Source organism: Mus pahari, chromosome 23 (genome assembly GCF_900095145.1).
Source record: "Mus pahari chromosome 23, PAHARI_EIJ_v1.1, whole genome shotgun sequence".
Lineage (NCBI taxonomy): Eukaryota > Metazoa > Chordata > Mammalia > Rodentia > Muridae > Mus > Mus pahari.
Genome location: NC_034612.1, coordinates 12864574 through 12876362, shown reverse-complemented (window position 1 = coordinate 12876362; position 11789 = coordinate 12864574). Strand labels below are relative to the sequence as shown.

The 11789-nt window shown below is 49.6% G+C and overlaps 1 protein-coding gene across 6 annotated transcripts in view; it reads left to right on the top strand.

Annotated features, from left to right (window-relative positions):
* The window catches only part of Kdm2b (lysine demethylase 2B), a 121641-nt gene that overhangs the window by 82946 nt on the left and 26906 nt on the right, over nucleotides 1-11789 (top strand). The window contains exon 1 of one of the 6 annotated variants that reach the window (XM_021222577.1): nucleotides 7400-7599. The exons of the other annotated variants lie outside the window; for them this stretch is intronic. Within the exon in view, the coding sequence (XP_021078236.1) occupies nucleotides 7546-7599 (54 nt within the window). The 5' untranslated portion in view covers nucleotides 7400-7545. Of the gene's footprint in view, nucleotides 1-7399; nucleotides 7600-11789 lie in introns of those variants that run through there. 6 annotated transcript variants of the gene reach the window in all.

Sequence of the window (11789 nt, the reverse complement as noted above, 5' to 3'; positions counted from 1 at the left end):
TATGAGCCACCATGTGGTTGCTGGGATTTGAACTCCGGACCTTCGGAAGAGCAGTCGGGTGCTCTTACCCACTGAGCCATCTCACCAGCCCTGATCTGTCTTTTTTTAAATTTGTTTTTTTTTTTTTTTTTTTAGATTTATTTGTTTTATGTATATGAGTACACTGTAGCTGTCTTCAGACACACCAGAAGAGGGCATCAGATCCCATTACCGATGGTTGTGAACCACCACGTGGTTGCTGGGATTTGAACTCAGGACTTCTGAAAGAGCAGTCAGTGCTCTTAACCACTGAGCCATCTCTCTAGCCACCATAGTCTTATATTGGTCACAACTACTGCAGGAAATGCACACTAAACAGCAATTCTGACTTGCCAAAGAGGACTTGCTGTTACTCCTGTCCTTACATCTGTGTCCACAGGTTCAGGCACTTTTAAAAAGTGTTTGGTGGTTCTCATACCTATAATCTATGAAGTGTGAGGCTGAGGCAGGAGGATTGCTGTGAGTCTCAGCCTGAGCTATAGTGTGAAACCCTGTCTCGAAAGATTTAAAAATAAATACATACATACATACGTACGTACATATGTATGTACATATGTACCCAGTGTGGTGGTATGTTGCACACCCTTTTTTTAAAGATTTTTTTTTTTATTATTTAATGTATGTGAGTACACTGTAGCTGTACAGATGGTTGTGAGCCTTCATGTGGTTGTTGGGAATTGAATATTAGTACCTCTGCTCACTTTGGTCAACCCCGCTCGACGGTACCACTTGCTCAGGTCCCAAAATTTATTTATTTGTTTGTTTGTTTGTTTATTATATGTACATAAGTACACTGTATATGACTTCAGGCACACCAGAAGACAGCGTCAGATCTCAGTGAGGATGGTTGTGAGCCACCATGCTGAGATGGTTGCTGGGATTTGAACTCAGGTCCTTCGGAAGAGCAGTCAGTGCTCTTACCTGCTGAGCCATCTCGCCAGCCCGAGATCTCAAATTTTAGGTAAAGGCAGGTGGATTTCTGAGTACCAGGCTAGTCGGGGCTACATGGTGAGACCCTTTCTGTAAGAAAAAAGAAAAGGTGAGGGTGGTGTGGGACACAGTCTTGAGGCAGAGGCAGGCAGATCTGAGTTCAAGTTAACTCACAGAGCTATTGAACTCAGTAAGTCAAAAGTTACTTGGCACATGAATTTGGGCAAGATTTCTCTGTATTTTTCCTTGTTTGTTTGCTTCTTATTTGGGGTATAAAGATTATTTCTTGGATTTTCATTGGTCAGGGAGATGCAAATTTGCTCCATAGAGCCATTTTCAATGATGTAGAACAAGAATGGCAAATAAGGGGCTGGAGAGATTGCTCTGCTCTTCCAGAGGTCCTGAGTTCAAATCCCAGCACCCACATGGTTGCTCACAACCATTTTTAGTGGGATCTCATGCTCTCTACTGCTGTGTCTGAAGATAGCAACAGTGTACTCACATACATGGAAGGAAGGAAGGAAGGAAGGAAGAAAGGAAGGAAAGAAGAATTAAAGAGTCTTTTGATTAGAACTACTTATTCTCCCACCCCTATTCTGATGATGAGTAGCTGAGGGAGTTAACCCCCTATAGTGACAATTTGCACCTCTTTTAGAGGTAGTTGGTTTCAAATGGCCTGCAGTCCCAGTGCCATTACCTCTCAAGGGCCAGATCTTAGATCACACTGGAGTCTGTTCAAAGGTCTGGAGTTGTTGCTGGTGGTGGCTAGGCTTATCCTGAGCTCGGTTTTCTACATGAATTTTTTTTTTTTTTTTTTGGAGAGGTGGGGGAGGGGTTCATTCATTTTGACTAGTTTAGCTAACCCAAGGGAAACAAGGCTCCTGAAGAAGATATGCATATACGAATGCTTAAGCAGTTTGTTTTCTTGAGGCCGCTCCGCTCCTCTCGCTGAACCTGGAGCTTTCAGATTCAGTCTGCTAGCTTGGATGGTCAGCCACGCTGATCATCAGTGACTCCCGCACCCAAGAACCTAAGGCAGGGGAGTTAAGTTTGGAGCTGGTACGATGGCTCCTTGGATAAGACTGCCTTCAAGGTGGGCCTAGTGGCACATTCGTGCCTTTAATTTAATACTCAGAAGACAGGGACAGGTGGATCTCTACATTCAAGGCCAGTCAGGATACACAGAGAAACACTGTCCCAAAAACTAAAAAAGCAAAAAAAAAAAAGTCATGGTACCTGTCTTTAAGCCTACAACCTGGATTTGATCCCAGAGCTCCATGTAGTAGAAGCTACCCTACAATCTGTCTTCTTCCTTACTCCATGTGTTCACCATTGCAGGTTCATCATCAGTACACACACACACACACACACACACACACACACACACACACACACACAAGGGAAAATGTAACAAACCTTTAAAAGAGCAAGTCCAAGATCAGACTTAAACTAAGTATCAAATTCCAGGGCAGCCTGAGTTACAGAATGAAACCCTGTTTCAAAAAGGAAGGAAAGAAACTTAAAGATTTGTGGATTTAATTCATGTGCTTCCCAGTTCTGTGCACCTGCCTGACCCCTGTGCCGGTCAGAAAAGGAACATTGGATCCTCTGGAACTATAGTTGTCATTTCTTCTCACAGGCAGGCTCACAAATGGTGCTCATTGGCTTAGGAGGGTACCAGCTGTCACCCCCAAGGACGTTGTACACTATTCCTATACTGGACCTGTGGAGAATATTCCTAAGCTCTACCTGTGGCCCTTGGGTTACGGGCACCAAGAAAGGGACCTTATACTGGGCATGGCCTTCACCTTCATCCTTAGCTCTGACCTGAGTCTGAGTGAAAGGCGGTCACATCCCCAACCTGATGTCTCTCTGCCCATTTCTAGAAGTGGGGAAGTTGAGGTTGATGGTTGGGAAGGGGCATCAAGGCTGGGAGGATAGTGAATGGTTGACTATTTGGCTAGCAGAGTGAGACTCTGGGTTCTTTTTTGGGAGACTAATAATCACAATAATCAAAGAGGGCACTGTTCATTTCTTTAATTCATTATTAAACAAACTGATAAGTATTAGTTGAGGTTTTACTGGGAGTAATTCATTGACTTTATAAAAGGAGATGAGACTGGTTCATAACTCTGGGCATAGATGGAAAGACTTGACTGTAGGGGACAGGGCATAGCTCCTCCATGCTGTGCGACATGCTTAGCTAGCTAGCTATCAAGCACAAACTAAGTCACATGAGGACACTGAAATGAACAGGAGGCCTCTTGAGAGCAATGTGAGCTAAAAGCTATGGGATGTCAGAAATGTCTGCCCATAGGATGGCTGGGCCAGCCCTTGTGAGAATGGTGAAGGAGATCATTTCCAGTTGCCATCCCCTGTTTTGTTACTGTAGGATCTTGTGTACCGAGGCTGGCCCAGAACTCATTGTATCGCTTCTACTGGCTTCAAGTGCCACCTTCCCCCAGCCTCCTAACTTACTGGGTTATCGGCATGAGTCACCATACCCTTCTTCCATCTTTTATTGTCCTAATCATTCCTTTACAATAATTATGTATTTGAGAGGAAGTCTCACGATACAGTCATAGCTGGCCTTGAAGGATATATAGACCAGGAGTTTTAGACTCACAACCCCCGCCCCCCACCTGCGGTACTACGATCTACCATGTCCAGCGTATGTATCTACCATGTCCAGTGTATATATACTTTTGATTTTTGACGCATGCTCCTGCTAATTTGTTCAGGTTTCCCTAAAACTGTAGCCAAGGCTGGACCTGGAAATTTGTCTTCTTTGTGCTTCAGCCTCCCAGGTGGCTCAATTTAAATGATGCATTTTTCACACACCTTTCTGTCACTTGCTTTATAAGGAAAGGTAATAAATCTGGGATGTGCAGGTCCTACCTCTGCCTTGTATTCTAGGTTGTGGGTATATTGCCATTCCTACATAAGAGGTCTCTCCTTGAGGTATTGTGTTTCTTTTCCTTTCAACACGTTATCTTTTTCCCCACCCTGGGATAAGGCTAAGTCTGGTGAGAACCAGGGAATATTCCTGATTTCTTAGAGCCTGATAGGTACAGAAGGAATATTCCGTAACACCCAAAGAACAAGAGAGAGTGTGTGGGTGGTGCTGCCTATGACCTGGGCAAACTTGGCACCTGTGTGTTTTTGTTTGCTTCTTTGTTATGTGGTGGAAAGTTCTGGACCCCCTTGGCTCAGGGCAAGCACCATCTGCCTGGGCGGCATGGGCCTTGAAAACTTTCTAAGAACATAAGTAAGCTCTGGCTTTGTCATCATGTAAGGAGAGGGTTCTGTTCTTCGGGGTCATTCATGATGAGGGCAGGCCAAGAAAAGTTCAGCCACAGTGACACAGTGGAAACAGTAGTTTAAGGTAGCAGTTCTGCTGGGTAAGGGATGTCCTAGACTCTGCTTGTATATAGCCTGAAACCCTATCAACACAAACCAGATGTTGGATAACTGTACCGGTTAGCTAAAGGAAATTTGGTTAAGAGAGATAGAAGAAGCCCCTCGAAAGAATTAGGAGAGGATCCCTAAGAGGCCTTTGGACTGTGGTTGGCGGGAGGCTTATTATGTTAAGGAGAAAACCTAACACAGGAATTACTTGGTTTCAGTCTTCCCTGGTAACATCAGGCATCAGACATTACTTACCAGCTTTCTAACTACACCTTCCCTCCTTAGTTTTGCATTTAAACTGGGGGATTCACAATTTATACAAAAAATCCAGCATGATTAAGTTGTTGTAGCAGACACCTGGCATTCTCCAACTTGAGAGACTAAGGCAGCAGGATTGTTTGAGACCCACCTTGGCTACAGAGCAAGCCCTACACCAGCCAAGGCCACGTATAAACAGACTCCATCTCAAAACAAAATAAAAATCTAGTAAGAGAGAGAGAGAGAGTGTGTGTGTGTGTGTGTGTGTGTGTGTGTGTTTTGTATTTCCTCTTTGCTTCAGTCAACAACACATCTGTTGGATTGTGACAACCAGGCCGAGAACTCCATATGTAAGACCAAGCTGACCTTGAATTGACAAGAGACCCTCCTTCCTCTGCCTCCTGAGAATTAGACGCAGAGGTGTGTGCCACCAAAACTGACCAGGTGACAAACCCGTTTGTTGTATATTGGCATCTTCTTCCTTGGGCTGGGATCAGATGGGAATGGAATCCTTTCTCCTCCTAGCACAATCTTTCTTACTTCCAGTTCTTCATCTGTGCAGTGGTGCACATCTGGCAGGTCGGCAAACCATACCTCTTCTGTGATCTTAAACGAGATGGTGATCTTGGGCATGCTGAGTGCAGCGTTGGTGTGGGGGCTTCCTCCCGAGGACGTTAGATAAGGGATTCTCTTAAGCATCATTTATCCACCTGCCGAGGCCCGCCCAGCTCTGAGCTGCTGAGATGAAAGGATGGATTTTTCCTGTTCTCTGCCCGCTCCCTTTCTCCTGGCTGAGCTATGATAAGAGAGCTGTGTCACTTTACTTATTTAAATACAAAAGTGATCTTTTTGAGAGTCCTCCAGGGACATCAGCCTGAAGACAGTTCTGTTCAATAGACTTGTGGTTCTGATTCTTAACAGAAGAGACTTGTGAGGGTGAGAGATGTGCAACTGCATCTGATGATGTATTATGCTGTTTGGGTGTTGCCGTCCTTGCAGGTATGTTGAATGACAGAGAAAGAAAAGAAGTGTTTGTCTTCCTCTTCTCCTTCCTCCTCTTCCTTCTTCTCCTCTTCTTCTTCCTCTTTATTCTATGTTGGGCAGATCTATCCTAGACAGGCACACTCTACCCATAGTTTAGCATCTTTCCCTACCTGCCTTCCTCTTCCTTGTTTCTTTGCCTGGCTTCTTCCTGGGTGGAACATTTCCTAAGGGCTTGTAAGTGGGCAGCTTTGTGGGTAGAGGGAAGTGTGTGAAAGGTTATCTTTTGCCATGTCCCCCCCCCCCCGTAACCTTGAACGTACTGTAAAAAAAAAAAAACGAAATGAAAGAGGAAACGCAACACAGAAATGTTGAGAAAAGTCAGCCGGGAGTTTTTCCATGGTGTCAGTGGGGTGTATAAATTTCAAATCCACTGCCACCCTTGCTCATTTACTCTTGCTGCCTGTGATCGAAGCCCCCTAGCTTTAAGTTATAAGCCCAGGCTGTAAGAAATCTGCCAGTGCCTCCTGTCCCCACTGTGGCTATCCTGATCTTAGATGAGAGTAACAGTTGGATACCACGACCGATTGGTCAGCTGACTCTGCAACTCTTGGAGCTTGTTCTCCAGAGAGTCTCTCAGTTAATCGGTCCCATTTTATAGATGGAGCCACAGCGGGTACTGGTATGTGCGTAGTGCCACCTCTAGATGTGCGATATGTTCGTTAGTTGTCTAGCTAAATTCTCCTCCGTGGTAGTTCGTGTTTCAGTAATTTTGGTGCCTGTGATAAGATTGGTCATCGGGGCTAAAAGTCATGTAGCCGATCTTTCAGGGGAAGGGTTGTTGACACAAATGCCAGTAGTGTTGGGGGATGAAGGTCAGGCTGGATTCCTAGCGACGATGTTCTGCCCTGTTGGGCTGTTTCCGGAGTTCAATGGTGAGAATTCTTCACTGTTGAAGAATCCAGAAACCTACACCTTTCCTGCCCATTCTCCTAGGATTATTGTGCACCTGCAACCTCTCTGAAGTCAGCTCGTGGGCACTAGAGAGTAGTGGTTCTCCAAGAGGGTGGGATGACCATCTCAGGCCCCCCCCCCCCCGTCTGGGGGGATTCTCTCTGACAGCTCCTAGTCTAGCAGCTGGAGCCTGCACCACCTCAGATTTGACACCGAATTTCAACCTGGAAAGGCGAACGCAAGAGCAGAGAGGACAGAGGCCCCAATTCTTCCTGAGGCCTGCGGTCTCTGGGTTGGGGGCCTCTGGGACTCGCGGGCATCAGATCCCGATCTCGGAGCTCACGTAGATCCCGCTGCAGGAGACCGGGGAAAGCAGTGCCTGGCGTTGCACCTAGGGTGGTCCTCCCGTAGCCATTGGACCGGGACTCACGAGACGCCCCCCTAAGGGACCACACAAAAGACCCCACCCCAAGACGGGTGTGTATTTCCTGTGGCAGCGGGCGGCGGCAGTGGCGCCATGCAAGCCACCTATGTGTATCCTGCAGCGCGCCGCGCGGACCCGTTCGGGCGGGGCGCGGGGCACGCCCCCACGTAGCCCCGGTCCCCTCGCGCACCCCGCAGCCTCCCTCCACGGGTCCGCCCCCGTGTCACCCACAGGCCGGGCTCCCTTTGTGTGCGGGCCGAGCACCGCGGCCGCGTCATTGGCCCGCCCCGCCCGGGGGGCCAGCCCCTTCCTGGCTCGCCTCATGCATATGCATGAAGACCGGCCCCGCCCCGCCCCCTCCCGCGCGGGCGTGCGAGGCGCGCGGTGGTGGCGGCGGCGGCGGCAGCGGCGGCGGCGGCGCGGCTCCCTCCTCTCCGCGCGGGAGCCCGAGCCCGAGCGCTAGGCAGGGTGAGCCGAGCCTGCTCCCTGCGGGCGGCGGCGGCGCTGCTCCAGCCATGTCAGCGCGCGCGAGGCCGGGCCCACCATGAGCCATGGCCATGTCCGTGAGCGCCGAGGACGACGACTATGAATCGGAGCCCGACCAGGTCGGCGGGCCCCCGGGGTGGGGCTGAGGGAGGGACCCGCGCGGCTCGACCCGGCGAGCTCCTGCCTGACGCGCTGAGTGAGGCAGGCGGCCGCGACGCCGCGCCGAGGAGAAAGTTTGGCGGCCACGGCCGGCGGGCCCGGGGCGGGCCCGGCCCGGGCGCGGGCAGGGGGCGTGTGCGGCGGGACGGCCGAGGCGCCGCGGACAATGTGGGCCTGCGGGCCTGGCCGTCGGGGTGGCGCTGGCCCCGGCCCCGCGGATGAGTCGCGGGGCGCACCGCGCCCTCCTCGGCTCGGGAGCCCCGCGGCCCACGCGCTTGCGGAGCGCAGCGGGCCCCGCGGCGCCGGTGCCTCCTCGCCTCCCGCGGGCAAAGTTGCATCGGGGGGCCCCGGAGGGCGCCCCGCGCGGCCCGTGGGCCGACGGCCCGAGCTTTTGTCTGGGCGCCGCGCGCTCGCCCGCCGTGGGTAGCCGAGACAGGAAGGGGTGCGAGCCGCGGCCGGCGCGGGCCATCCGGAACCCGGCGGTCGCCCTTGGCCTCCGCGACCAGGAGTCCGAGCCCCCTTCTCTCTCGGAGCGGAGAAAGATCGGAGTGGAATTCTGCATGTAAAACAAAGCTCTGGGTGTGTTTACCGGGAAGATTTACTCCGAGGTTCGTGTTTAGGACACCCGGGAAGGAAGTTGAGGGTGCTGCTGCTTTTCAGCCGAGCACAGCGTGGATAAATAGCATTTGCAGTAAGACAGGCCAGGTAGACATGTCCAAGGAATTAGGACTGGGATGGATCACCTTATCGTGTGGCCTTTGGATGGCCTGTGTGCATAAGATGCTTTTTATAATGCTGCCTTCATTTCCTTGGTGGACGAAAGACGTTCCAGCGAAGACATCGGAACATCACCCTAACCCCCACCCCACCCCCAACCCCAGCCTCGGGCGTCAGTGAGGAAGTAATGCTGTAGGGCTGCCTTTGAGTGGTACTGTGCGTGTAGTTCCGTAGTTTTTTATTTAACGGAGATACGAGTTCGGTGTTTGGGGTTTCTTTTGGTTCTGTTGCAGGACTTTTAGTCTTGCCCACCCTCTTAAGTGTTCATGAGTCTCCCCAAGTTTTTCAGTTGGGCGAACCCAGGGACAAATCAGGAGGTATGGGCTTGGAATGTTTGCCTCAGGTAGCTCCCCCCTGTGTACATGGCTCTGAAATTCTTGATATCTAGTTCCTGCCTCAACTCCTGGTTCAGTTTAGGTCTGCCCAATTAATCCTGCCAACCGTTTACCGTTACCATGGCATCCGGACATCTTAGTAGTCACTATAGGCTTTGGTCCATCTGGATTGACGTTCCTTTTAACCTCTTTTTCCAATTTGCCTGTATATATCCTGTGATCCAGTGCCTTTTGACAGGTCGCAACTATCTCTGGGCTGTTTCTTTTGTTTTGACTCCTGAGACTTTATTATTATAGTGCTCACTACCTGGGAGTTCCGGATGGCCTCTAACTTGTAGCAGTTTTCCTGCCTCGGCCTCCCAAGTTCTGGCACTTCAGGTGTGAATCTTCACACCTACCTTGCCCCCACCCCCACCCCCCACCCCCGGGCTTGTGAGCACATTTTGAGGCACTGTTCCTTCTGACTATTAGGAAGGGGCCTGCTCTCCTGTAGCCAGGTAGTCAGTCCTCTTCGTATGGGTCAAGCTGGGAATAGCTTTTTCTGGAGCAGTTAGCAAGAGAAAGTCTCCCTGAGTTTTCATTTACACTTTAGAGGGCCCCTCCTCCCCCTCCCACACAGGTTTACTAGGCAGACAGTATTCTAAGCCAAGGCACAGAGCCCCATGCAGAAACTGATGTCAGCTCAGATACTTTGCATTTTGGGGGTACCTTAGGCTGCGGCTCAGTGCCCTCTGCCTCCCCTCCCCCTCTCACCCCCCCTTTTTTTTTTTATTAATCCGTTTTGTGAGCCCTAGGCTTCTGCATACCTGAGAAGAGTAGATGTCCTTAAGGACCTCTGAAAGCATCTGTGATTTCTAAGCTTGCCAGCCCCAGGCCCCGGCTCTTCCGAGTTTCCCCTCCCTGTTCCTTATCCTTCTAGCAGGATGTGTTCAGCACCTTCGTGAGTATGGTGCTGGAGTCCTGACATGGAGATATCAAGTATACTTGGCCACCTGTAAAACAGAAGACTGCAAGGAAGGAGGCCTTGTTGGGGAGCAGTTGTTCCACTGATCAAATTTGAAAAAAAAAAAAGCTGCTACAACCCTCCTCAGAGTTCGGCTGCCCCCAGACTGTGAGCCAGGCCCGAGCAGTGTCGGGCTTATTTAGACCTAGTAGATGGACCCACCAGTGGTACTGAGTTAACTCTGTCCTACATCTTTCATCAGCCACTTAGGTCTCCCCCGGTGTCCTAGGCCTATGGACTAGCCAGGAAGTGATGGCCAGAGAGCAACTTTATCATGAGACCTTTAGCTTGCTCATTGCTGTTGTGCCCATTGGCGGTGAGATGTCCCGTACAGAGCATTATCAGGAAATCCCTCTATCTGCGTTCCTGTCTGAGGAGGAGGCCCTTAAACAACAGTTGTCAGTAAGAGCCTTTTCCTTCTGTCTTAGAAAGTGGCTACAACTGGTCGAAAATAGTACTTAGGAAATTATAGAGGAAAACTCGCAGAAATATATGTGGTGATAGTTACGGTGTTACCGATTGCACTGTTACCGATTGCAATGTGTAGGTTGGTTTGGTTTTGTTGGTGGTGGTGCTTCGGTTTGGTTCAGAGGGGTATTTTTCAGCCTGAGGGACTCACTTAGTATTTCCCAGGAAGTCCTTGACCTTTTGATCCTTCTGCTTCATCCTCCCGTGCACTGGGGTTATGCCAGTTAACCTGGCGCCTGAAGGGTTTTTTTTCTAATTTGTTTAATGTGCATGTGTGTGCATATGCCATGGCATTCTTGGTGTGTGTCTGAGTGTGTGTGTGTGTGTGTGTGTGTGTGTTTTGTGTGTAGTTCAGAGAACAACCTCTGGGAAATGTTTCTTTGTTTCTTTTTTCCTTCCCCTATGTGTGACAAGGGGGTCAAGCCCAGGTCACTGGGCTTTATCTGCAAGCACCTTATCCCACTGAGCCATCTTGCTAGCACTTAACTAGTGAAATTTCAGTCTTTCTGTTTTTGGTCTTTTCTCTCTGCCCCTCCCCCTTTATTTGCCTGCTCTCCTTTCGTTCTTGACCTCCAACTCCACTGGTCGCCAGGAATGACTGACCTTGACCACCTGATGCCTCGCTCTTGACCTCCTAGATGTGTAAGTTACAAGGGTGGGCTCCTAGCTCAATAGTGACATTTCCAGGCCTGTCCCTGAACCTATCTGAAGATGTATGGGAAGTTTTTGGCAACTTTGTGGCTGGGTGTGTTTTTCTAGAGGAAAAGGTCCTTAGAGTCTCCAGGGAGCCTTCCATCCCTTGGGTGTTGTTTGTTCTCTTGCTCCTTACCCTCAGTACATAAACAAACCCAGAACCTTCCCTGTAACCTGCAGGTATAGTGTTCCTGGGCCCACATTATTGGTCATGGGTAGCTTTTTGTAGGTGTCGTGTCCGCTGTGCTCGAGTGATTTGAAAGTTGGGTATGACTTTTCATGTCAGCTTGGCTGTGTTGATCACCAATTGAGTGCAATTTTAGTTATGTTTTGTTTTGTTTTGTTTTGTTTTTTTTTAAAAAAAAAAACCCTTAAATGGCATAGGCATTCTTTGTGGTAGATATGTGGTAAACCCAGACCCATTTTCTTACCACAGCTTTGGGAATTGAACTCAGGTCATTGAACATAGTAGGTAGGCTCTCTACCATTGAGCCACCCAGTCTTCCCTTTTAAAATTATATCCAACCTGTTGTATACACACGTGTGGACATACATGCGGCATGGCATGTGCGAGGGGTCAGAGGACAGTCTGTGGGAGTGGCAGACTCAGGGTATCAGACTTGGCTCGCAAGTGTCTTCAGCCACTAAGCCATCTCGCCCACTCCCTCTACTTTTTAATTTCATTTTCTTCTCTTCTCTTCTCTTCTCTTCTCTTCTCTTCTCTTCTCTTCTCTTCTCTTCTCTTCTCTTCTCTTCTCTTCTCTTCTTTTCTTTCTATTTTTCGAGACAGGGTTTCTCTGTGTAGCCCTGACTGTCCTGGAACTCACTCTGTAGACCAGGCTGGCCTCGAACTCAGAAATCCGCCTGCCTCTGC